We start from the raw sequence: 27,543 nt of genomic DNA, 5'->3' as shown, positions 1-27,543 counted from the left end.
AAAAGGGTTAAACTGACATTCTATCAGAATTTGCATGAAAAGGGTAAACCTGGGGATTTTTTTTTCATATTAGAAGGCAAAAACATGAACTACTTTTCTGTTGCAATAATTTACACAAGCTTTAGGTGCAAACAAAGGTGGTTTTTTATACCTGGTGGGATCGATACTATTTATTTGGACATTTTTACCCTTGGAAGGTCTTCTTCCTACTTATTGTCCCCTTACTGTGTTCCATGTGGTTTGGATATTTGGTTTCTTTTCTTTTTCTTGTAACAAGATTTTTTATATGTAAAGAGAAAGTGAATAGGAATATAATGCATTTGGAATACATACAGGGAGTCTTCATCAGTCTTCATCCTGGTGCTTTCATAGATCATCATTTTTCACAACAAAAAACTTGTGAGCCGAAGATGGTTTATATATTCTAATTGTTTTTTATTGGTCACCTTTTGTGTTAACATTATCTTTTCATGCATTTATATTTCAAATGTTTTGTTCGTTGGGTATATTCTTGATAATACAAATTCTTTAAGAATATTCAAAAGCATTCTGCAAGAATAGTTTATTATGTAAGAATATTATTGTTGTATTCTGATAGAATAGTGGTTAATTATTTACATGCTTAATGTGCAGTTTTTTTTGAAAGAGCATTTAATGTGCAGTTGTTACAAGTGTATCACTACAAAATATTTGGCAATGAATTTGTGATAGAAATGACTTGAAGAATGGCTTGAAGACCTGATGGGAAATACTTGAATAATGAATCAAAGAATGATCACACTCACTGTTTAAGAATGTTGTTATTTTTTAAGAATTACACTTGTTATTCTTTCAGAATGTTGTTGTTATTCAATGAATCACAATCATACAATATAATTATTTGGTATATTATTAGTTCAAGAATCGATTTTGTGTATTCTTTCATAATGTATTTACTAGTTTATGGTTGACATTTTATCATTTTAACAGAATAAAATCGAAATTATATTTACTAGTTTATGGTTTTATTCTGTTATTCTGACGGAATAAAAACTAAAACTTATACTAGTTTATGGTTGACATTCTGTCATTCTAACAGAATAAAATCGGATTTTTAAATTTGAATTAATTTAAAATATTCATATTTTTAAAAATAAAGGAATTAATTATCCTTAAAAATCCAAAAATTTCCTTTTTTAATATAGGTTAATTGACTAAAATGCCCTTATGCTGAAATTTGTGTGATTATATGGTACACGTTATCCTATTCTAGTATCATAGACCCTCAGATCATGATCTTTGATTCTATTTTATCGATTCAACGACACGAATTATTAGATATTTACTTTATGAATTATTATATATTTACTTAATGAATAATTACAATTTCTATCATTATGGACAAACAAAGATTATATCATTATGAATAGTTACAATTTATATCATTATGAATTATTACATATTTTCTCATCGATTATTTTTAAAAAATTTCAATTCCTTTTAATTATCTCAATCAAACTTAGTTGGATAAATACAAGGAAATGTTTGTCTCGTTATGGACAAACATAGTTTTACACTTCAGCAACCACACGAATAATAGAGTCGAGAGTCAACATGCTAGATTTAAAAGCTACTTGGATTCAGATCACTCCAAGTTGCACAATTTTTTTAGTATATTGACAAGACAGATGAATCACAATACACAACCATAAAAGGGAGCCTTGAAAAAAGCAGAATCCAGGTAAAGAATTTCCACACCATAGACATTTTCAAAAGCTTATTATGTAAAGTTTCACAACATGCTTTACAAAAAATTGTAACGCTTGGTTTCCGGTATGAACTTATTTTCCAATTGCTTATATTTTCTTTGTGACACTGCGTGTTGGAAGCGTCAACACGGTGTGTCGAGATGACTTTGGCTGCGGATATTAATGAATCAACACGGTCTGTCGAGGTTCCTCAACACGGTGTGTTGGCAGCTAGGAAGGAAACCCTAATTTTTAGGGTGTTGCATCCTATTTACATGCCTTAAGTCCCTTGGCTGGCCTCCTTACCAGCCTCCTATGTCCAAAAACCCTAAAATCGAGTACCATCTTCCTTTGTTGAGTGTGTGAGCTTGTGGAGAACCTTGGGTGTTCATTTTTTGTGCATTTTGAAGGAGCTAAAGAAGCTAGGAGGGAGTCCTTCCCACCTAACCCACTCAACCCACTGCCACATCAACTTTTTTTATTTTCTTTCTCTTCTATCTTTTTCAACCCACAACACATTGAAACCCTATCTTTCCTAATCCACTTAACCTACTTTTCACATCATTCTTTTTTATTTAATAAAATTAGAAAATATAAAATAAAATAAACATAACATTTTTTCAATTAAAAATAAAATTTTTCTGATTTAAAACAAAAAAACTTCTAAAATAATATTCAAAATAACATTTAATTAAAAAACCACACTACAAATAAAAACAATACACGATGATTAAAAAACACATTAATTAAAAAACACACTTGAAAAATACAACATAATTTAAATCCTAAAACGACAATTAAAATTAACTAGTTATTATTCGGAGTTGGAATGTAAACATGTTCAATGTGATCGGTAAGATCGGATAGAAGCTGGTGGTGGGTCTCAGCATTGCGCAATTCATGTATTATTTCTTGGCCATCAACTTCGACGGTGGGGGAGGGGGGTGTCGTAGCCCATGCAATCATTTTTTTTTAATATGTCTCAACGTCCTTTAAGGAATCCAAAAGCACATTATACGTCCTTTTTTTTTGCTGATTCTTGTGTCGCCTTGAACCGTATCTTTTTGTCGGTTACTGGATATGGATATGCCTTCACAAATACAGCTCATGATGGATATATTCCATCCATAAGATAGTAACCATATTTACAGTATGCATCATTCAGATAAAATGAACAATCGGGTCCTGTTCCATGATATTTCTCATCAAGTAATGGTGATTGGTAGAGCACGTTTAAATCATTGTTCGAAGCGGCTATACCATAGAATACATGTCAAAACCATAAATCTTGTGACGTCACCGTTTCTAGTATCATTGATGGATACTGATGGTCACCCTTCATGTATTGGCATCTCAATTCCATTGGAAAATTCCTCTAATTCCAATGTGTGCAGTTAGTGCTACCAAGCATTCCAAGGAATCCATGTTTAGCTTCATGTGCTTCATACAAAAGCTGAATGTTAGTGGATGTTGGACGACGTAAAAATTCAGCCTTATACATATGGACAACACCGAAGCAAAAGTTTTCAAGAGCTTCACAAGAAGTTCTTTCTGACATATTCAGATACTTATCTAATGAGTATGTGTTATAACCCTTCACTAATTAATGTATTGTTGATGTGCATTTTGTAGCGCACTGAAAATTCTTTGATTTGTTGCATCCCATGTTGCTTGAAAATAAGGATAATTCATCTCCAGGTCACCAACAAGTCGCATAAATAAACATTTTCTCATACGAAACCTTCTGCGGAATTGCGCATGACCATAGGTTGAATCATCCACAAAATAATGTTGGATCAACAGTTGTTTAGCCTCTAAACGATCTCTGTGGATTGTGTTTCTCCTTTGAATGTTGCTTGAACTAGCATTGTTCTGAAGAAGAAGTTGTGCAGTACATGACAATACAGGTAACAAATTAATATTGATAAGTTCATCCTCAGATGATGAACTATCGTCTTTAACTTTCATTACTATTTTCCGAACATTTAGATTCATTTTTAAACGAGAAAAGATGGAGAGAAAATGAAACACATACACACACACACATACACACACACACACACATATATATATATATATATATATATATATATATATATATATATAGAGAGAGAGAGAGAGAGAGAGAGATAATGAAACAAGGGTGCATATATAGAATCTTAATAAAAATAAAAATAAAAAACATAATAATAAAGAGAAAGAATCTCCAATCAAATGATGCCGACATTTTGAACTTCACAGGTTCTCCAGCTCCCAACCATACTTAGTTGCAATTTGTTGTTTCCTTTCAAGCATCGGGCGTAAAATACCTCCAGTCAAATGATCATGCGGTCGGAGAAAATACTCCATATCTTGGTTTTCTATATCCCGATCCAACAATTGAGTTTTCCGTTCTTCATTAGCTTCGAGAATGCACAATTTTTGTTCCCGGTACCCACTATCTCTATTCCACCTCTGTTTCGGTTTCAGTCTTGATGGCGACAATTTGTTTGATGAAATCAAAATTTTCATTTTCTATTGATGGTGTCGATGCCGCTTTCTTTCCTTTTCTTTTTCTATGAGGCGGTGAGTCTTCAACACTAAACGAATATTGTTGTTGGAGGGAAGAGAGAGAGAGAGAATTCAAGAGGATATTATGGATGAAAATGTTTTGGTTCGTTTTGAAGAAGGAGGCGAAGAGTCTTCACCAGCTTTTGTAACCTAATCTCATTTCGCGTTATCTTTCAACCACTCCCAAGCTTGTTGATGATGAAAACATTTTTGATTAATAGTCCTCCGATACTCGCTTGGTGAATATTGTAAAACATCAGTCTTAGATCTCCTGCTAGCCACAGTGTTCATCTTACGGTTATAGATGTTGTTGAAAGCATTACATTTCTTTTGGAGGTCTTTCTATTTTGAGATTACTTAGTGCCGTGAACGATTGGAACCTCCCACTTGAACACTAAAATGCTCTAGAATCCTCTCCCAAAATGCATCGAACCTTTGTTAATTTCCTCGTTGATTGTTTCTAGATGTCACACGTAGCATTTTTAGCTAGGAAATTCTATTCTCATGTAAACATCATCCATTGTGAGGCTTGTACTCTAAATGAATATCATACTCTATGCTCCCTCAATATATTTCTTATAGTCAATAAGGTGTTGAAAACCCTAGAAATCCCGGTTCCAGTCTAATGTGAGCTAGGGTTCTCTTATTGGGCCTAATGGACCAATAAACCTTCAACTTGACTATCTTTGGTCTAAATGGACCCAATTCATAAATCTATGACATTTGGAATCATTTGGGCCTAGGATGATTCATTCTAACCCTAATGAGTCTCATTGGGCCATAAACTCCATTTCTTTTATTCAAAAGGGGCCGTGAACTATCCTAAGGGCCCAATGGGCTGGAAAAATAATATGGGGCCTATAAAAATTCGATCAAGCCAATAGTTTAGGCCCAACACCATTTTCTTCATCCCACTAGCCCATTCTCGGCCTAGTGAGTAAGAAAAAAAAAGAATAGGTTGGATAATGGTGCTTTCCACCTCAAAATTATTTAACATATATCAAGGTATTAACCCCCATGCACCATCTAATCACCTTTAAGGGAGGTCAACCCTTCCCTTATTTCCCCCTTCTTCTCTTGATCGACCCTTCCCCTTTCCTCCCACCCTCATTTCAAACTTCACTTTTATCTCATTTTTCTCTCAAGACATCCATTCCCCCCTCAAGAAATTTTGAGTTCATCATCAACAAGGATCAATTACTAAGCTTGTTGGTAAGTCCATGTCACACCCCCGAACTAGACGACGGAAACGTCCGAGGGCTCGCGTGACTTAAATTGAATATCATCACAATGAATATACATGAATCATAACATAAACATCACCATGCATCAATATATTACAACTAGAATTGTTCACATCAAGTACATTGTTTTAACGTTACAAATCCATACATAAACTGTTTGATAGTTTTCAATAACAAAACACACTAACATACTTGGTACTTATTCCTCAGCTTACTTGTTACCTGAGAATACAAGTTATTTTGAAAAACGGTCAACATATGGAATGCTGGGGAGTTCATAAGCAATGTTGTGATAAAAATGATTTGTGTAGTTTGAAAAATCCAGAAAATCCAATATTTTCTTAAAAGACCATTGTTTATAAAAAGGTGTGAAGATCCGTAAATATATGCATGATGATTTCAACACATGTATAATTGAAAAACTTTGTATTAACTGTAAGTGCAAAATGTTGAACTTCCCCGGAAAACCCGATGTTTTCCAAAAACATAAAATACAGTTATTTCTCAAATGGTGATACCGCCACAATGAATGATTTTTTATTACTCTTCCTTGATTACTTGGGTGGTGTTGGATTAATTAAGGTTTGTGAGTTGTTATAATCATGCATTAGTAATGACTAGTTATAACTACAGTATACGAACGATCCTTAGAGGCGTCGCCCGTTATCACTCACTTAATCCAAACAACCTTGTTTACCATTGATTAACAACCTGAATTTGTTTACTTTGATTACTCATAAGCCTAACAAACGAGGAGAAGAGGAGTACGAAGTCCTGCTACTTCCGTGAGTTATTTTAGGCTGTCGGGGATGCGAAAGACACGTTGGCCCATCTCGCATTTGATTACTTTGACCTTATGACAATACTAATGGATCACTAGGGCCCAATAGCACTTAAAAAGTCATTGAAGGTTCCTTTATATGGAATTGGGTCATAGAAGGCCCAATAACATATAATCATCATCCCCTTGGGCCCAAAGGTCATGTTAATAGACTTGAAGATCCAACAAGCATGATTTGAGGCTTTCAGCTCAAGGTCTTCGGAATGTTTACTTGTCTTAGGCATTGTATAATGGTTGGAGGATATGATTGTACGATTTGTTATTTTTGTATCGACTCGAGACCGAGTGATTTGTTTATAATGATATTTGGAGTTATACGTGTATTTGTCTTTCGATGTTTTTGTTGTAAGCCGTAGATTAGTATTTTTAACTCAATATTCTATAAATAAAATAATTGGTTTAAAAATAGTTGTTTAACCTTTTTAGCCCCTTTCTTTTTATAAAATAACAATTTTAGTCTTTTATATAAAAGAAAAGTCATTTTAAGCCCTTAAAACATTTTCTTGACACTTTTGCATCATAGAATTGTTTAAATGATGTTTTTAGCTCAAAGTTTATTCTTTGGCAGATTCAGCCCTTCCATAAAAGTGTTTTTCGGTTTAAAACCCAAACTTTTGCAACTTTTACAATTTTGGCCCAAAATCTAAAAACTTTGCATTTTTTATCCTTATTGGAAAAGAAAAGCATTTTTAACCCTTGAAATAGTTTTGTTACACTTGTTATCCCCTGTTTTGAAGAATTTACCATTTCAGCCCCTTTAAATGTCGTATTTTTGCAATTTTTGGGCTTATTGGGCCGAAAAGCCCAAAGTTGATCCCATTAAGCTAATATTTACGTTTTAAGTCCTTTAAAGATCATAATGTTCATAAAAACAACTATTTTAACTGTTTTGACTCTTTTGACCTTTAAGAAAACGTGATTGGCAACTTTTAACGCAACTTTTGTATTTTTAACAATTTAAGCCCAAAAATGGGTTTTATGTTAAAATATGTTTATCACAATCTTATAAGTTAATATTCTTAACTTGTTAGTGTAATATAACTTAGATCATGTTTGTTTTCCTTCTTATGACATAGATCTCGAGATTTCTTCCCTTTTTGTTTACATATTCAACACAAAAACACATAAAATCATACATACATGCATAAAATCATACATAGCATACACATACACATAGATCTACACATTTTACTTGTATTCTCCCCCATAAAACTTATGAAAACCTAAAAGAGAGGGGTATGAAGCTCACCTTTGCTTGTTGTTTTTGGTTTAGAAGGAAGAAATGGAGAAAGTTTCGATCCTAGCAAGCCTTCTTGGAAGATCTCGAACTTAGAGGCTTCTAAGATGGTGATCATGAGTTTGAATAGATTAGGAAGAGGTTTTTTATGAAATGAAGTTTCTAGATCATAGATTAAACATCAACTTACCTTAGATGATGAATTTTGTGGAATAATCTCCTTGAAAAAGCCCTTAGATCTCGAAAATTTGATGAAGAATGAAGAGAATTTCTTTGAGAGTGTTTAAGTGAAATGTGTGTGTGTGTGTGTTTATTTGTGGTTCTCGACCGAGCGTAGAAAAGAGAGAGGAGAAGAGAAGTGAGTGATATGATGTGTGCATGGAAGTATGTGTTATTTGCATGGAGACCCAAAATGTAATAAGAAGGTGGCAATGGAAAGTCAACTCCTTCCTCTTTTGAGTTGTTGGGCCGAGTAGAGGAGAAAGGAAGAAAGAAAATTGGGCTTTTTTTTTCTTAAGTCCATCTTATGGTCCAATTAGGTAATTTTTGGCCCAAAATAAATCAAGGGATGATTTTTATGATCCATTAGGGCTAATTAGATTTGTTATGGCCCAATAAGGCCCATTTAAGATAAACTAGTTCAGTTTAGGCTTATAAGGCCCAAAATATTAAGTTTCATGTATATGGGTCCAATTAGAGCCCATTTAAGAGTTCTAAACCCAAAAAATAAATTTGGAAACTTTTTGGTCCAAAAGGCCCAAAAGGAAATTCCTAGTCCAAAATGGACTTAAACCGGGATTTCTAAGGTTTCCAAATCTTTGTTGATTAGTTTTAGTGCTAGTATAAAGTGTTTGATGGGAGTTTTGTTGTTATTGAATAAGCATCATACATGCTTTCACATTTTTGGTTCATAATTGTTATCATTGTTGTTGTTACAAGCATCCAAATTTCTAGTTGTGACAGTCCATAGTAAACTCTAGATGTTTTACTTCAAGTTTATACTAAGATCATCCTTCTTACAACTCCATTTTTGTGAATATGGGTCTTAGAACAACCATCATTTCGAGATCCCTTCAAGACACAAGCTAGGACTCAAAAATCCCTCTCCTTCTTCATCTACATCTCAAAACCCCCAAGGTGAGTTCATACCCCCTATTTTTTATTTTTACTTGGTTTTGGGGGAGAATACAAGTTGCTTTATGTAGATCTATGTGTATATGCATGAATATGTGTGTTTTTCATGACTTATTTGTTGATTATGTGCTATTTACGCCATAAATCTAAAAATATGTTAAGAATATTAAGTTTATCACTTGGATCTACATGAAAACCTTGAAAAAAGTATGTCTTATCACATATAATACATGTAAACTAGTAGATTTGGGATTTACACACTTAAAATAGCAAAAATGAGTGTTGTGTTGAAAGATCTATAAACTAAACTCAAAATTCAGCCATTCACAGAAAAGTTTTGGTCCAATCTCGAACTGTTTTGATCAAATTAATGATAATATTTTTCAAAAATGTTTTACATGCAAAAAGTTCTGGTTTATACCTTTAAAATGAATACTCTCACGTTTTCATACGATGTTTCTACAATTTTTGACAAATTTTACAAAATTGCCTATCATATTTGAAGTAATTTCGGACCAACCTGTGAAGGTGAGCAATTTCACACTTGTTAGAGGCCATTAAAAATTATGAGAAAAATTGTGAACAAAGTAGACAAAATTTACAAACTTCCAGAATTTATGGATCCAAATTTCAACTTACGATGATTTTTCTACAAATTTTTCAACAACTAGGTCGGAAAAGCCAAAAACAAGAAAAATGTGTATTTTCACAAAAATCAAGCCAAAATGATATTTTTGACAAAAATGTGTTTAAAATGTTATTTTTACCAAAAACTAGCCATAAATACAAGTTTTGAATAAAATGGGGACTAAAGTGTTATTTTTACTAAAATTGGGCCTTAATTGTAAATTTCGGGCTTATTGGGCCAAGAACGTCATTTTTACAAAAAGTGGACATTTTATGCTATTTTAGTGAATACTTGAACCAAAACCAATAATAAACTAACAAACAGATTAATTTTGATCATTTTTAGGTTATTGGGCCTTAGTGGCCCATTTATATGTTTGATAGGTCTTAAATACTATGTATTTGTTTATTGGGCCTCACCGACCCATTAACATGAGCGACGGATCTTGTATACTATTTGCGTGCTATTTGGGCCTATAAATACATTACATGTGAAATGGGCCTTAGTTGTCCTTTTACATATCTTTCGGGCCCATGTTATATAATCTCATTCATATTAGGTTTTGAAATGACTCACATGTTTAGCGATGCCCTAGTGGCTAACGTACATGGTTCGTTGGGCCTAGAATGAGTTTTATATGTTTATCTTCGCGTAAATTCAATTAAGGATCTAGTGAGTTTTGTCGGTTGACACCTATCGAGTGTACGATCGTAGCCTGTAGTTATAATCAGAGTCTCTTTGAGGGAAAGCGGGGTTTTGTGTATAGATCTATACGGGGATGACACTCCACACCTGAGTTGTTCGCTACAGTTAGACTACATCAGTCTAGGGTGACGGTAACCTTATTCTATTTTTCAGTCGGCGTTCACAAACGCCAAGACATGCGAAATTGTCATTATTTAGTATGGTTATGACGGCTCACTTAGAGGAATTAACGTTATGAAGTTTGCGGAAGACTATTTTCTTTTATGTTGGATTACTTGGAAACTTACTCACACTGGTACTCAACCTCGCTATTGGTACGACAGCATTATCTATTCTTCTTTTTCGGGCAACATCGGGTTGTCTGGGGGCATTCTATTTACATTTTCTTCTATCACTTTTGGCATTCTATTAAACAATAACACACATGCATTAATACAAGATCGGACATAAATATACCAAACTATTTTAAGAAAATACAGGATTTTCTTGTGATTACAAAGTTATACAAATCATTTTCTTAAATATACTTATGAAGTCACCAACATTATATATGTTGACGTTTTCAAAATAACATGTATTCTCAGGGACTCGTTAAGCAGAAGAATCTACAAGAATATGGGATTTTGTTTTGTGTACTGTTAAACATCATACATTGAATGTTTTCTTCATGTTATTTAAAAGATTGTACTTGATGTAAACAATGGCAATTGTATTATATTATGCATGGTAATGATGATGTTATGTTTCATTTATATTCACTGTAATGATATTTCAAGATGAAGTCATGCACAAGCCCCGGGACGTTTCCGCCTTCTGGTTCGGGGGTGTGACACTAGAAACATCGACATATGCCCTAGCCAAAATCAATTATTCGCGTTCTACCCAGTTCTTTCGCTTTGGCAGTGTGTATAGTTGTGTTTTTTTCTCAACAACAGGTTGCAACTCCTCGCTAGTGTCTTCTTTGTTTCTTTCGGGAGTCGAGTCGTCACTAGAACCGTCAGATTCTACATTATGAGCATCACGGAACTGGAAATTCTCAGCTTAAGAAGATTGGAATTGGGTTTCTGGAACCCTTTGAGAAAACTAATTCCATGAATTATAACTCTGATTTTCCTTTGGAAGCCTAAATCTGTTGTAAAATTGTTACATTAGGAAATATTGTTGTGTGTAGTTTTGGTATTGCTGATAGTTTGGATTTTGAAAATCTTGAGAAAATAATGAAATATCTTGACTTGAACCACCTTGTGTGGATTTACATTTTTGGCTAGAACCGGTTTGTTTAACTTTGTCTCGAAAATCCATTGAATGTAACTAAAGGAATTGAATGAAATATAAAATTTTCCGAAATAAGAACTCTACAAATGAATGAAATGTGTATTATATCTATATAAACTTCTAAAACAAACAAAAGGAATCCGTAAAGATATAGTCAAAGTTAAAAGTGACATGCAATTCAATTAAAGTTATTGGCTTGAGAGGGAATCTCTTCATTTTTAAAAAGTTTTTATGCATTCAATTCACTCACAAAAAACAAAACAATGGTCTTCCTACATTCAAAACTAAGCACAGGTTCATCAACCCAATTGAAGAGAATGAAGTCAATGAACCCGCTCAACCCACTTTGGAGGTATTGTTTCCCGGTGGTACCCCCAATACCGCACTTACCTAGTACCGCACTTACCTGTTTCCAAAATTGCTATTGACTCCGTCCGCCCTAAAGGAGGAAAGAGTCATTCTCTCCCAACCTATTCAACCCACTTTCACATTAGTTCTTCTCTCTCCTCTCACTTCCATCTTTCTTAACATGCAACACATGAAAACTCTATATTTCTCAACCTACTTGTCACATCATTCTTTTTTATTTAATTAAATTAGAAAAAAAAAACATAAATTTTTTATTTAAAAATAGAATTTTGCTAATTTAAAACCAAAAAAAATCTAAAATAATATTAAAATTAACATCTAATTAAAATTTTGGAAAATAAAATAGAATCTTGACTTGAAACGCCTTGTGAGGATTTACATATTTGGCTAGAATTGACTTGTTTATCCTTGCCTCAGAATCCATGGAAACTAACCGAAGTTGAGCGAATTATAAAAAGACAAAACTGCATAATTGGTCCCCTATGGTTTGCAAAAAACTTTGGATAAAGTCCAAAAAGTTTTTGACTTGTATGGAAGGTCTAAAATCAAGAAATCCCCGTGATTTTGGTCCAAAAAACTTGAAAAGACGATTATACCATTATTTATTTACTTTTACATAATTTTTATATTTTTATTAACATAATAATAGTAATAAAAAAAGAAAATGGGTCTCACCCTAATTTATCCCACCAACGAGGTATCTCGAATAAGCTTGCATACGGTCTCACCCTAATTTATCCCACCGTTGTCAACAAAAGAACGAAGAAACATCAACTCCATAAATTCTTTATTTGAATCTACGATTACAGCAACAACAGGGGATTTGATGGACATTTTTCATTTCAAGATCTGATGATGATTTCCCATTGCAGTATCTGGGTTTATTTCACTATCGTAGAGGAGGCTGAGAGAGGTTCAATGATTGTTGCGTTGGGGTTATTGTTAGAGAAATCGTGGAGATCGAGTTACCATTCACGATCGTAGACCTTGTGAAAGATGCAGTCGAAGGAAGCTTAATCGATGAGTGGTTTTGAAATGTCGATTTGGATGAAATCAATGCCTTGTTCTCCGACTTCTTTCATAAACAGTGTGTGTATGTGTGTGTGAGAGAGAGAGGGGGAGAGAGAGAGATAGACAAAGAAACATACAATCACGTGTATCAAATTTTAAGTATATTATTGTGTATGTGTTTTTAATGCATGTATGTGTGTGAGATATTTTTGAGTTGCAGGTGAAAGGAGGAAGAAGAATAATAATATATATATATATATATATATATATATATATATATATATATATATATATATATATATATATATATAGAGAGAGAGAGAGAGAGAGAGAGAGAGAGAGAGAGAGAAAGAAAGAGAGGGGGAGAGAGAGAGAGAGAGAGGAGGGAAGGTACCATAGAGTGATAAGTTGTTGTAGGCTAATTTTCTTTTTTCTTTTTTAAAAAATTGAAAAGATGTCAACACAAGTATATAAAATACAAAAAATAAAATAAACTGGTATAACAATCTTTTCAAGTTTTTTTGGATCAAAATTATAGGAATTTCTTGATTTTCGACCTTCCATGCTAGTTAAAATTCTTTTGGACTTTATCCAAAGTTTTTTACAAACCATAGGAACCAATTATGTAGTTTTGTCTTATAAAAACTTTCAGAAAAAACAAGTATAGTTGAGTGAAATTTGAGTATTCTATCTTCATGTCTTTATAACAACTTATATTATTAAACTAAATAAAATAAAATAAAATAAAAAAGGAAAAAGAACAAAGAAAGAAAAAAAAACATATACGGATCACAAACAAAAGCTAAAGGTGGTGGGTGGGAGAAATCAATTTTCTTTAATTTCTCTACTTGCATGTGAATGCATTGAATTGTTATAATCAAATTGAATTAAGTCACAGGTTGGTGAAGCCGTTCGAATACAATAAATCCTCCAATCCAATGAACCCGCTGTTCAAGGTAACGAACGTTACCTAGTATTTGGCAGTACCGCTCTATCCCATTTGTTAAAGCCGCAACGACTCCCTCCGCCCTAAAAACAATTGTGATATGAAAAGCTTATTTTTGACCACTATGGATGCTCTTCCTTACTCCAACAAAATCAATGCCACGTATTAATATTAACATTGTGTATTGAGTTTGGTATGCAATGGACTTGGAGTGTGAGTGTGTGACATAACTAGAGAAGTGAATAATATCATCACCTTCACCATTGAAAATTGCATTACAAAGATTGTCATTTCAAGAGTTTAGCCTCGTATATTAATAGTTCAATTTTGGTCATTTTGTCATTTTCTTTTTACATGTGAGATTCCCGTGGTAAATAGACACAGGTGTGGGAATGATAAGCAAGTTTCTGTTTTCTTGTAAATCATGTACAATAATGAACTGTAATCACAAGCCATACAACATGGCTAAGAGATGACGCTTAATGTGTTCATCTTCTGGCAACAAGTGGTTTTTAGCAAACAGTGTGTTGAGATGCATGTGATGCATCTCAATAGTCTTCCATTCTTCCTTTTTGAGGTCCCTTTTTTGGTCAAAGTCAAGTCTTTTTTTCATGAGCTCAACTTCATTGTCTCTGGTAACCCTAATTGCACCAAGCTGTGCAACAAATTCATCAAGAGATGAACAAGACTGTGATGATTCCTTATCTTTTCCTTTTCCTTTTCCTTTCCCTTTCTTTTTCTTTTCACATGCATTTTTACATGCTAAGCTACCACTACAGTCCCCTTCTTCACTAGTCCTTGATGTTTTTATGATGCCATTGCCACCACTTTCATTTTCTTCATATTCAAGATCTATTTGTAAGCCCACATCCTTTTGCAAGGTTTGGAGATTTTCAGTGACTGGAACTTCAACTTGGTAGTTTTCAAGATTATCAGAGTTCCTAAAAAAATTGAATACGTTACTTAGATCAATGGTAGAAAATATCAAAGTAAAAAGATGAAAAATGAAAAGTTGTATACAAAGACATGCTAATATGAGGCTCTATTTATAGAGAGAAAAAAAATAATAACGATTTTTGGAGTATTTTGTTCTCTTTAAATAAAAATAAAGGCTTAAGTTTTATTAAAGAAAATAGGTCAACCGATACAAAAATGCAACAAGGTAAGTATAATATATAAATAATATATTTTCCTTTTTTCAGTTAGTTTCGTTTTTTGTTTTATTTGTGACCTGATTGCCAATAAAATTAGTGTAGAAAAGGTTTAAAGTTTTACTTTGGAACAAGTTTTTCCAAGTCCTTCACAGCTGCCTCCACTGCATAAAGTGCCATTTTCTTCACCTGCAATTAATTAATTAATTACCAGCAGCATCAACCAATTGCACAATTTTAATAATTTATAACAAACTAAAATTGAAATTAACGAAACTGATGATATTATGAACCTAACTGACACTGACACCAGCATTAGATATGTGGCAAAAGGACAGGTTGTTGTCAAACAGGAGTTGTATTAAGCAGGCAATACTTTAATTTCATTTTATAATTATTTCATAAGTAATTAATATATAAAATATGGCTGTAAAAAGAAATTAGTAAAATAACAAGCTAATATGTTTTATTAAAAATATTCAGGAGGTTGCGCATTGTCATTCCACATGTTACCTTTTATGCTAACTTTTTAATTTTACGAATTCAACCTGTTATCAATAATATATAAACCCAAATCAACACATTTCACATAAACAAATTGAAGATTGTTTACCTCCAACTTATCTTCTTTTGCCTTATGATTTTTGGGGAGAAGGCGGAAATCTTCTGTCAAGCGGATGCATTCACCAACGTTTTCAGGAGATACAAAGTCCAATGCAACTTTTATACATGACTGCACAAAAAAAAAAAAAAAAAAAAAAAAAAAAAACCATATCTATTCACTTATTATAACACTTACGTCTCGACAATTCTCGTGATTATTTCAATCAATTCAAAACTTAAGTCCATTTCCTCAAAAGGTAGGAATCATCTTGTATCTCCATTCCGTAAAAAGTGGAGAATGGAGTGTCAGAAAGGAAAACTTTACATCTTCTTAGTGCACTAGACTCTTAAATCTTCCTATTATTTTAAGAAAAAGGATTTGAGATCCACCAAAAGGCTCTTGTACCCGTTGCCTCAGTTTGTGTCATTGAAAATTTTTCTTTCCACCTTAAACACAGCTCTTATTCCTATATCAATGTCTGAAGCTTTGGAAAAGAGACTCGATTAAGTTAAGGAACTTTTATTTCTCACTAAAAGTGTGTTACAAACGAGCTAAGGCTCAAGAACACACAGGCATGATGGTGTGTAGGAAGGAAATCTTGGATGAGTAATTTCAAAAAATCAGTAATGTCTAACCCTAAAGGTAAGAAAATTAGACATAAACTTACCTTTACCTTGTTTAGAGTAACAGAAAACCGTATATATAACTGTAAATACATATAAAGAATTAGTAGAAAAACTATTTTCTAATATTCAAAAGAAAAAACTCAATTTCAATGACTCTTGAACTACTGGCTAGCAGCATTTGTGTGTATGTAGGAGTGGGACAAATTCATGTCTTGTTTCCCACAAAACATGTCATCAAAATAACATCAATCAAAGATTTGACACTTAATTAGGAAAAAGGAGTATTAAACTATCAATTATCTCATGCATACTACAAGGCATTCTCAAGAGCAAGCAAACAATGATCAGATGACTAGAAACCTCAAAGACCGAGTGTCGAGTGTCAAGTGTCAACAACCAAGGGGTGACCAGTTTATTCAGGAAATGGATCTCACAATTAAAAGAAATATAAAAACTAGTGGTAGGTTACTAACCTTTAAATTTCTAACTTGATGGGCACATCCAGCAGGTATAAAGACAGCATCTCCAAGCTTTTGGACAAAGCTCCATGGTTCAATTCCTGATCATAACCAAAAAGAACGAGCACAATCATAAAATTGAATATCAGTGAAAGCTGATATATTATAGAGCCTTGCAAATGCATACTAACCAAACTCTTCCTTGAGCTTCCGTTTATGTTCCATGGTTAAGTAAAATGTTTGATCATGAATTGGGTGGATAACCTGGACCAAATAAAACACAATGGGACAATTTAGAAAATTACTGTGATGCTACAGATACATTAATTTCAACTAAAAGTAAGGATTAATACCTGCTGCAGTGGAAGACAAAAGGCATGTCTAAACTCTGTAAAGTGTTTTTTGAGATATTCCTGGAGTTTAGGAGTATCTTCCCTCCTAAATATGTCCCACAGAGCACCTCCATCTCCCAAATCAAATCCATCCACACAACTACCTGAAATATCATCCTGCTTATCAACTTCTTCACTATCAGAAGATACCACTTGTTTCCTGCCCTTCTTTTTCTTTCGTTTATTTCCATCTGGTCCCTCAACTCTTTTCATTGAATCTTTTCTCTTCATATCCTTTTTATCAATGTTAAACTCAACACCTTCACAACTTTCCTCCTTCAATAAATATTGGTCTGATTGCTTACGAGTAGTTTTATCCCCTTCTTGTTTCTTCAACCCAACAACTTGCTTGGAAGTAGCATCTTTCATGTTATCAACATAAAGTTCCTTCTGATCCTGAGCCTTGTGCAGCTTTTTCAATACATTTATCCTTTTACAATGTTCAGAGTCGAGGGTCACAGTTGCAGTATGAGTCAGCACATTCACCTGCATGTCACTAGAAAAAATATTAACGAATGAAAAGATCTAAAAACCAGAACAGATTGGGCGTGTGCAAAACAGAGAATATATCTCTTTGAAATAACTCTTCACAAGAAAAGCTGACATGACAGGTTCAATTTTTGCAAAATGGTTTTATTTTGACATACCAAAATTTTTAGATCAGGGTTTTGTCTTCTTAGAATAAAGCTAGATGATTTTATGTTGTAAATCAAAAACAGCCATTAAAATTTGATGTTTTACTCGGATAGTAAATATACAGCTACTTCATAATGTTCATTTCACTTTACTTTTCTAATTAGTGGTTCTTTTTTCCATGTTGAGTCCAAGAAGTACTGCAATTACTGCTTTTTATTCTTTTAATAACAGAAAAAATATGAGAAACAGAAGAGGGCTGTCGGTTTCTTCCAATAGATCAAGAAAGGATCGAAAAAACTAAGATTGCATTCCAGCAATTTATGCAATCCCCATGTAATATATATGAGACTCTCATAAATTGCAAGTGTGAAATGAAAGTAAACGAACTTTCATAACAGCTTCTGTTACATTTCTTTTGAAGATAGTGAAGTCATCAGCAAACCAATTTCTTCTCATACAAATTGAAATAGCAACTTCAATAACTAAAAGGGGGGAAAAAAGTTTTCTTGATGATGCCTAAAGAGCAAAATTCAATTCCAATGATACTAGATGAAATCCAACACTGGTGATCTTGTCTTTGCCTAAAATCAGAATAGAAAATTTCAAGCAGAAGAATTTGGCGTAACCAAACAGAAAAAAAACATACCACATCAGACTTGTGACAATGAAGTTTAGTTACAGAGTCCCCACGTCCCAATTCTTGATGAACACCATAAGCTATATATGTTTTAGGACCCATGTCTGGCTTACAAGATTTTTCAGGCAGCTTCACTGCAAGATTAAGGTATCCATCACGTGGATGTGTGTACTCTTTAAAGGGTAAGCAAGAGATAAACTCAACACCATGACGTGGGAACCGTTCTTCAAATGAATTTGATGGAGGCCAGTCTTTCAGCTTTAGGATCTGAGGCCACCCTTCAGTGTCATATATACCGTCCGTATACCAAGTAAAAAACTTTTGAAGATTAACATCAACCTGCATGTCATGAGAAAACTTGATTAGGCATGTAATATATCTCAATGTAGTATTAACTTAAAGGCAAACAACAACAAGAACAAGAACAAGAACAGCTAAACCCAGATCCTATATAAATGGGGTAAGAGGGAGGTAAGATGTATACAGTCGTATTTTCACCCAAGGGTAGATAGAATGCTTTCATAGATGACCTATGGCATATGAAACGTGAGCTCACAATGATGAATGGAGGGGAGAAAGAAAAAAAGCGCATAGAAAGCAATAAAGTTGAATGAAAAAATGGGACAACAGTAAAGAGGAAAATCACTCCCTAATATTTTTTATTATTGCATTCAGTATCTTGTCCCACACAGCATGTCCACCACACTATCCTTATTTCCACAACTTCAATCTTCCTCTCATGTTCCTTCTTAATCAGACAAAGTCAACACATTTAGTCTAACTGCCACCCTATAATATTTCCCCTCGGTTTCAGATGGTAGATATCTCCCTCTCCCGCTCTTTGGTACCCTTCCCTCCAGGGTCCTCAAAATGTCTCTTCTAGTATAGTATCATACACCTTCTCCATCATGATGAACACACAAATATAGAGATCCCTATTTCTTTCTCTACATTTTCTCCGTAAGGCATCTGAAGAGGTGGAACCTCATGATTCTATACTAGGAGAGAAGTTCATATGAATAGAAATAGAAAATGTTCTCCCAAGCTTGTATGAACTGTATACATCCACCAATCACCTCAGAACACTAGAAAAATAAATAAAAGATGTAAAATATAAAGGTACTTTTCCAACCTCACACCAATCCAAACAGTTAATAGCAGCCTCATCTGAGAGCTTGTTTTCTTTGGAATTTGAAGCCCAGCGAAAAGCACGCCACATGACCATGGGTTCCCAGCTCAACCCAAGTGTTGTTTCTAGAACATTACTCACTATTACTGGCTCCCCTTTTGACCAATGCCACTGAAAATGCTTCAAATCTCCATGTTGAATGTCAATAGCACGTGGGCAATACAAGTAATTGTCACTGGAATCTTCACGAGATGCAGCTTTTCGTAACTGCTGATCACCAGCATCTGAAGAACATGTGCACCATTTCTCAGGCATATCCCTCATATCTTCCTCCAGTTTGTGCGTCTTTAAGAGCTCTTGTGCTTTCTCCAGCAATTTTGAAACAGTATCAAGTGGCTTTATGTGCATCAACTCTAAAATTCCACGACCACAACCACCCATACTTTTTGGAGGGCAGAGAATTCTGCCATCAACCAAAGAATTCCAGTCATGAGTTTGCTTTTCCTTTGGTGCAGGATCTGAAGCAGCCTTCTCAACATAACATGTCTTTTTCCATGCTTTCCTGAATCCCTTAGGGATGCCATGTAAGTACTCAGGCCCTGGATCTTTATGTTCAATGATAACTTCTTCATTGTTTCCTTGAGGGTTGCCATCTCGCAACTCCCAGCAACATTGAAGGCAAAGGTTATAATGACAAGAAGGGCAGCTTCTATGCAAGTCAAAAATTGATGTTTTACAGCAGTCACTGCATATATCAGGGAACAATCAAAACAGGAATGCATCGCCCAAGAAACAAAATCCTCAAAGACTTGTACAATCATTGAAATGACATACCAGTGCATTTGCTTATCCAAGCTGCACTCTACCTTCTTCAACTGTACCTCTGATATAGAAGATCCTGCCCAAGTAATAAAGTCAGGGAAACCTACATAAAGTATGGCTGATTGCCATTTATCCATTCATATTAAGGTCAAAGATTCAAGTTCATGTCATCCATTATGAGATCATATATAGAAATTAAGTTAAAATGATGAAGGATGAGACTTGAGACTTCAGGTTGAGAAGTTAAGCCGAAGAAACGACTTTCCTTGCATTTCCATTAAGTCTCAACAATGAACTTATCTGACTCAAACCTTTTTCCATAAGAATGACATAGTCATCGTCATTAGTCAAGAATCATATATATGGCATCACTGATTTAGATTAGCTACAATGTGAACTAGAAGGTCTACATTTTAAATAAAGCAAGAAAAATGAGATAAACAGCAAAAAATACCTTGAATTCTAGACTCTATTGCTATCTCTTTCATGTGCTGCTCATTTACATGCTTCAAGAACGGAAAAAGCACATGTAGGATGTAAATAGAATATCGAACTTTCTGATCATCATTAGGTTTGAAATCAATCTTCTCTTTGACCTAAAACCAACAACAGATTCAGTATTAAATTTCTTATCTGGTTGAGAGTAAGAACATCAATAAGTTTCATAACAAAAGATGAGCTACAGGAACCAACTTTATTGTACACATTTCGCAAGCAATTTATAGAGTTGCAGTTGCCTTGGCAAACAGGGCAACACTCAGCAAACATTTCCTCTGTCATGTTAGGGTACCTACAGAACAGAATAAACAAAGAGAGAAAGATGAAAACTGCCATCGATTTAACTACAGTTTGCTTACATTTTCTACAATTGGGCATCAAGTTAGTAAGTTACGGAAGCATGCTTCTACAAAGGTCAATAATGGCTACTTGTTGCACCAGCAAAAAAATGTAGCAAAGCTGATGCCAATGCAGGCAAATGTGAAGGGTTAAAATGATGTAACTGGTAATAAGTCAACTAGACTGAACCTTGCAAAGTAAACATTCCATTCAGTTGCTCAACTACATAGGAAGATTTTTTTTTTTTTTTGACAACTCATACCATTTTTTAATGCAAGGCACACAGTAACGCCTTCTAGTGCATCGCTGGCACCGAACAACTCTTCGCTTATGGTTATTTTGGCATTGATGGCACGTGTTTGGCTCTACTTTAATTAGGTTTCCCTGCGAATAGATGGAATATAAAGAGATAAAGTTTGATCAGATATGTGCCATAGTAATTAAGCAGATTTCGTTAACTAAAAAAAGAGAGAAATCAGGGACACATGATATTACTCCATTCTCGTTTGTGCCCTCTTTGCTGTTTATTGCTTCGCTGGTGTCGTTTCCCACTCGATCAGGAGTAGCAAGAGCAGTTTCAGCATCAACCATAGCTTCTTCTGAGAACATCGTCGTCGTCATTTCTTCCTTCATAGTAACAGCCTGTTTCGGACGACCACGCGGTTTATAACTCTTCTCTTGAGATTTAATAGCATTACAAGTGTTCCCATTGTTCACTTTCCGACCTCTTTTCCTACCTCTCTTCTTCTGAACACCCTCCTTCAGCTCTGCTTCAGATTTAGAAACCTCATTTTGTTCTTCAACTCCGTCACCTTCGGCTTTAACCTTAACAACATTCTCGTTCTTCGTAATCGTTGTCGCCATCAACAAACGGATTTTTTCAGTGGAACGAGAGAGACGTGTGTGGAATTAGGGTTTCGAAAACAGTGGGGGACTGATGTGGATTCAAAATTGGGATCGCAGCTCAACTTCGCGGGTTTTACAAACAGGTCGTGCTGTACAGTGAAAACAACTTGGCACGTCAGTGTCCGAAAACGTTAACGAGACGGATACACTTTTTGCAATTAATATAAGGGAAAATGACTTATATATGGTTATATGGGTAACTATGTTTCAAAATTGTTCAAAAAATATCATTTAAGTTTGGTGTGTTCAAAAAACACCATTTAAGTAAAGCATTTGTACAAAAAACACCAACGAAGTATATTCTTTGTTCAAATTTAGTCATGTGGTAACCGGCAATTACCGGTAAAAAATAAGTAAAGGAAAAAAAACAAGAGGAAATGACTCAAAGAGGTAACTATGTTTCAAAATCGTCCAAAAAACACCATCCAAGTTTTGTATGTTCAAAAAACACCATTCAAGTAAACTTTTTGTACAAAAAACACCAACAAACTATATGTTTTGTTCAAATATTACCCACTGGTAACCGGCTCTTACATGTTAAATGATGACTTGGCTTAACTATTATGACATAACATAATAATTATTATAAATGATATATTCCTCCTTTAAAACTCGATTTAGGGTTTCTTCATGAACGAATGACTTATTCTTCTCCTATGATTGCTCTTCTTCTTCTAAAGTGATGATCTCGAACTCAAGTACAAAACTCTAATTCTTGACTTAAGACAAAAATGGCTCTTTTACCCCTGCCTTAATGGGCCTCTCTACCCCTAAGGCCCAAACTCATAAAAAGCCCCAAAAGGCATCCAAGCCCAACTATAAGGCCTCTAAGGCCCAATATGGCCTAAGAACCCCCAACATGGCCTTAAGCCCAAAAAATGACTTGCTACAATTAGGTGGGTCTGAGGCCTAACTTAAACAAGTCCATGCATACGCCTAACGATTTGGATGTCAAGCTAGTACGCCCGTTGTACTCCTAGCGTACTCGACTAGGGTCAAGAACCGCTAATCTTCCAAAGGCCATAACTTCTTCATTCTAAGTCCGATTTCATCATTCTTTATATCCACGAGAGCTAATTTAGGCATCAGATAACGATACCGAGGGTCTAAAGAATGACGAAATCGGACTTGGAATGAAGAAGTTATGGCCTTCGGAAGATTGGCGGTTCTTGACCCTAAAAGAGTATGTTAGGGGTACGCTAGGAGTACGTCAGGCATACTGGCTTGAAATTCGTATCTCAGAGGCTTCAACATATGTTGGGTGTATGCATGGACTTGTTTAAGTTGGTCCTTAGGTCCACCTGATTGTAGCAGGTCATTTTTTGGGCTTAAGGCCATGTTGGGGGTTCTTGGGCCATATTGGGCCTTAGAGGCCTTATAGTTGGGCTTGGATGCCCTTTGGGGCTTTTTATGGATTTGAGCCTTAGGGGGAGGGAGGCCCATTAAGGGAGGGGTAAAGGAGACCTTTTTGCCTTTAGTCAAGAATTAGGTTTTGGACTTGAGTTCGAGATCATCACTTTAGAAGAAGAAGAGCAATCATAGGAGAAGAAGTCATTCGTTCATGAAGAAACCCTAAATCGAGTTTTAAAGGAGGAATATATCAGTTATTGTTTTGTCAATAATTATTATGCCATGTCATAATAGTTAAGCCAAGTCATCATTTAACATATAAGAGCCAGTTACCGGTGGGTAATATTTGAACAAAACATATGGTTTGTTGGTGTTTTTTGTACAAAAAGTTTACTTGGATGGTGTTTTTTGAACATACCAAACTTGGATGGTGTTTTTTGAACGATTTTGAAACATAGTTACCTCTTTGAGTCATTTTCTCTTGTTTTTTTTCCTTTATTTATTTTTACCGGTAATTGCCGGTTACACAAGGTCAAATTTGAACAAAGAATGTACTTCGTTGGTGTTTTTTGTACAGATTCTTTACTTGGATGGTGTTTTTTGGACACACCAAACTTGAATGGTATTTTTTGAATGATCTTGAAACATAATTACCCATATAAGTCATTATCCCTTAATATAAAGGGAAATTACCTAAAGAGTTCTTTTTTTTTTCTTTTTACAAAATTTCATAATTGGTCCCTTTGGTTTTCAAAATATTTCAATTTGAGGACTTCTATGAAAAAATATGCCTTTGGTCCTTATGGTTTTAAATATTGCATAAATGGTCCTTCCGGTGTTAACTTTAACTTCTTAGTATTTAGTTTTTTTTTAAATATTCAAAATGTCTTTGGGCCAAATCTGAAAATTATGTATACCTCAAGGTTTAATTCTGAAATTTTGAAATTATATACATAAGGAGTAGTTCAAATGATAACCAGAAAAATATTAAAAACCCTAAGAACCATTTTTTTTAAATGTCTTCGTTAATAGCATTTTGGACTTACCAAATATTAATATTATATTAAACAAACTTTATATTCTCTGATTTACAACTAATTGTCACTCGTTGTTGGGCAGTTGTTGGACCGTCGTCGGACCACTGTTGGACTAATAGTAAATTTAATGACATTTTCTGGTTATATTCACAGCTTAATAAAACAAATATTATAGTTCTCATTTCTTTGATAATTTTTTTTAATACATATCATTTTATTTTTGCAGCAAAATATACAAAATTTTAATAAAAAAATAGATTTATGTCTTGATAAACTCAGTCTTTTTTTTTTTCTAAATTGTAGATTTCTTTAAAAAAATATATCACGTATAAGACATATTCACAATTTAATAAACATATTAAAATTCAGTAATACACAGTTTAATATTTTCATGCCTATATTTATTCATATTTTAACATAAAATTTATATAAAATATATAACTTAATACAATCCATTTTTAGTTTAATACATAAAATTCACACCATAACATAATACAATCAACTATACACTAATTCACATATTTAAAGTTAAACCTAAGCTCTATCATCACCACTAACTACCGAACGTCACCACAAACCACCTGTGCACCTTCACCATTATCCTTCCTTTCAGATCTGTATATAAAATCATTGATTGATAGTTTAAATACTATATTCACAATTTAATATACCAATTAAATTACTTATTTAGATTTTAATGCAAAATAATTATAAAAATTAATACGTTCTTACATATTTATACAACACGAAAAATATATATGTTCACATGAAAATTAATACAAACATTCATACATAAATCATTCATATTTAACATAAATTTATTAATAATTCACATCTTAATACAGTCAATTCACAGTTTAATACATAAAATTCACAGTTTAATATATAAAATCCACAGCTTAATAAAAAAAATCATACATTCACAACCATATTTTTAACTTCAAATTACACATATACTTTTAGATTTATATGCTAGTGCTTCTTTCAAAGTTTATTTAAGCAAATATTCACAATTTAAGTTTTACATACTTTATTCAAAATTAGATAAAATGATATATGTGTATAGTGTTTCTTCAAACTTATATTTCAGAGGCAAACAAAAAATTTATAAAAAAAAAAATCACATTTCAATACCAGTGATTTCACATGTTAATACAGTCAATTCACAACTTAATACAATAAATTCACAGGTTATAGTCAACTCATAGTTTAAACAGAAAATTCACAGCTTAATGCAGTCAATTCACTGTTTAAAACACAAAAATAACAACTTAATATAAAAAATTCACAACTTAATGTAGTCGATCCACAGTTTAAACCACAAAATAAACAAGTTAATACAGAAAAATCATTGTTTAATACAAAAAAAAAGTATTCATTCAAAAGCATATTCTCAACTTAAAAATTATAATACAATCAATTCACAGTTTAATACAATTAATTCATAGTTAAATATACAAAACTCATAGCTTAATATAGTCAATTTACAGTTTAAACAACAAATTCACAGCTTAATGCATTCAATTCATAGTTTTAAACACAAATATCACAGCTAAATACACAAATTTCATAGTTTAATACACAAAAAATATGCATTCACAACTTAATAACTTACCAAATTTCATCGAGGCATTTCATCAAATACCTTGTGTGCATCTTTTTTTTAAAACTTCCTTTTGTAAACACCATACACACACCACATCTAACCTGAAAAATGGACAAACACATCAGATCTGATGTCGATTTGGTGGTGTTTTGACCAGAGACAAGAGAGGCAGAGACAGAAACGAGTTATAGATAAGAAGGAGGCGACACATAACAGATCTGGTACAAATCCGACAAACATTCTGCCGGTGATGGAACATATCGGAGAAAAAAATAAGTTCAGGAGTTCTGGAACAAAACGAAATCAAGATTAGCACCTGTAGGTTGAGATGATGACTGCGATTTGTGATTTTTGATGCTCCGACAACGACACCAACGGTGGGGGAACAGATCTGATGTAGATCCAACGATGGAATGATGAAATAGAAAGAAAAAACTTTGTATAATAACACCAAATTCTCGGATATACATCAGATCTAAATTGATATGGTGTAAATGAAGATAAGGGCAGTCTCTAGTGGTTTTTTGAATAAAGAAGTAGATCTGGAGGTGGTCGAACATTTGGATGCGACAAAGAGCTTCACACATTTGTTATTCCGATGAAGCAAATCGAATACTTTTTCTCGTGCTTCATCAGATCTGAAACGTTGTAGATCTAGAGATGAATCATATTCAGACTTCAAAATAGAGTGTAGCATTTTCTAGGTGTTCTAGCAAAACAAAGCGGGTGATGGAAGGCGATAATCGATGTTGGTAAGATAGATGACGGTGGAAGGAGGCGGGGCTCGATGGTGATGGCAAATCTGAAGTCAGGGGTTCTAGATCTGAAGGTAAATACACCATATCTGAAGGTGAATGATTCAAATCTGAAGGTAGCGGCTCCAGATCTGAAGATCGTTGTACTTCAGCGATGGTGACAGTGCTGGCGATGGTGGTGGTGGTCGGTAACGGTAGGAGGTAAGAGAGAAAGAGAGAGATGAGAGAAAAGTTGTCTTGTAAGACAAGATTGATCAAATATGTCTGATGATTTAAGTTATAAGGTAAAAAGAGTGGTTCTTATGGTTCTTTAACCTTTTTATGGTTCTCATTTGAACATTTACCTATATATATATATATATATATATATATATATATATATATATATATATATATATATATATATATATATATATATACATATATATATATATATTGATTATTGTGTTATTGTATGCATAAATGTGGACCAATCATTTTAAAAACCTGGATAAGGTTAAAATTGTAATCTTAGCTTTTAATTAATTTTGGTAATTTAATTATTCAAATCATAAACCCTTTATTTTAGGCAAAATCGTTTACATTTACAACTTTAAATCCTTAGACGGAAACGAAGGAACAGGGCATGTCGACGGAGCTTCTGTGATAGTTAGGAAATCGCGAGGAGGTGCAGAGGGAAGAAGCATCGGGACAACACCAATCCAGGGGGCGATCTTGGGGGAAGAGGTCGATGTTTGCGATAGACATCACCGGCTAGCTTCCCATCTACAATCTTGCTTCCACCATTTGTCACACCCCAAAACCGAAACAGAGGGAACATTCGGGGGTGGAGGACGTCATGTTTAATATCACAAGACATGCATCATAGTAATCAAAGTAATGAACAACCATTTCATTAGAAAGAAAGTGTTTACAACGTATGTGGTTCAC

At 33.8% G+C, this 27,543-nt stretch overlaps 2 protein-coding genes across 3 annotated transcripts; both read right to left on the bottom strand.

Moving 5' to 3' along the window:
• Positions 1-3,326: 3,326 nt before the first annotated feature.
• LOC111897628 (uncharacterized) lies at positions 3,327-3,722 on the bottom strand. Its single transcript, XM_023893592.1, has one exon. The coding sequence runs from the start codon at positions 3,720-3,722 to the stop codon at positions 3,327-3,329; it is 396 nt and encodes a 131-aa protein (XP_023749360.1).
• Positions 3,723-13,951: 10,229 nt separating this feature from the next.
• On the bottom strand, positions 13,952-22,199 carry LOC111897591 (lysine-specific demethylase JMJ26). 2 transcript variants are annotated; one of them, XM_023893542.3, is made up of 13 exons: positions 21,455-22,171; positions 21,222-21,343; positions 20,816-20,912; positions 20,577-20,718; positions 20,135-20,198; positions 19,304-20,045; positions 18,181-18,510; positions 16,860-17,384; positions 16,698-16,770; positions 16,522-16,607; positions 15,432-15,551; positions 14,943-15,007; positions 13,952-14,608 (listed from the first exon to the last, which is right to left on the bottom strand). In XM_023893542.3, exons 1-13 carry the CDS (start codon positions 21,821-21,823, stop codon positions 14,113-14,115), a joined length of 3,231 nt encoding a protein of 1,076 aa, XP_023749310.1. In that variant the 5' UTR covers positions 21,824-22,171; the 3' UTR covers positions 13,952-14,112. The 2 variants fall into 2 exon arrangements, with proteins under 2 accessions (XP_023749310.1, XP_052620336.1); XM_052764376.1 differs by lacking the exons at positions 13,952-14,608; positions 14,943-15,007; positions 15,432-15,551 and adding an exon at positions 15,563-16,128 and having other exon boundaries at positions 21,455-22,199.
• Positions 22,200-27,543: the final 5,344 nt, after the last annotated feature.

The sequence above is a fragment of the Lactuca sativa genome, chromosome 5 (assembly GCF_002870075.4).
Source record: "Lactuca sativa cultivar Salinas chromosome 5, Lsat_Salinas_v11, whole genome shotgun sequence".
In the NCBI taxonomy this organism is placed as follows: Eukaryota; Viridiplantae; Streptophyta; class Magnoliopsida; order Asterales; family Asteraceae; genus Lactuca; species Lactuca sativa.
This window is presented reverse-complemented; position numbering and strand designations above follow the sequence as displayed.

Excerpts from the sequence above, each read along its gene's own strand:
- LOC111897628 (XM_023893592.1), bottom strand. The coding sequence starts at position 3,722 with ATGAATCTAAATGTTCGGAAAATAGTAATGAAAGTTAAAGACGATAGT.
- LOC111897591 (XM_023893542.3), bottom strand. The coding sequence starts at position 21,823 with ATGGCGACAACGATTACGAAGAACGAGAATGTTGTTAAGGTTAAAGCC. Across the intron at positions 20,913-21,221 it reads GTGCCTTGCATTAAAAAATG|GTACCCTAACATGACAGAGG; the intron begins GTATGAGTTGTC and ends TCTGTTCTGTAG. Across the intron at positions 16,608-16,697 it reads GAAGCTCAAGGAAGAGTTTG|GAATTGAACCATGGAGCTTT; the intron begins GTTAGTATGCAT and ends GGTTATGATCAG.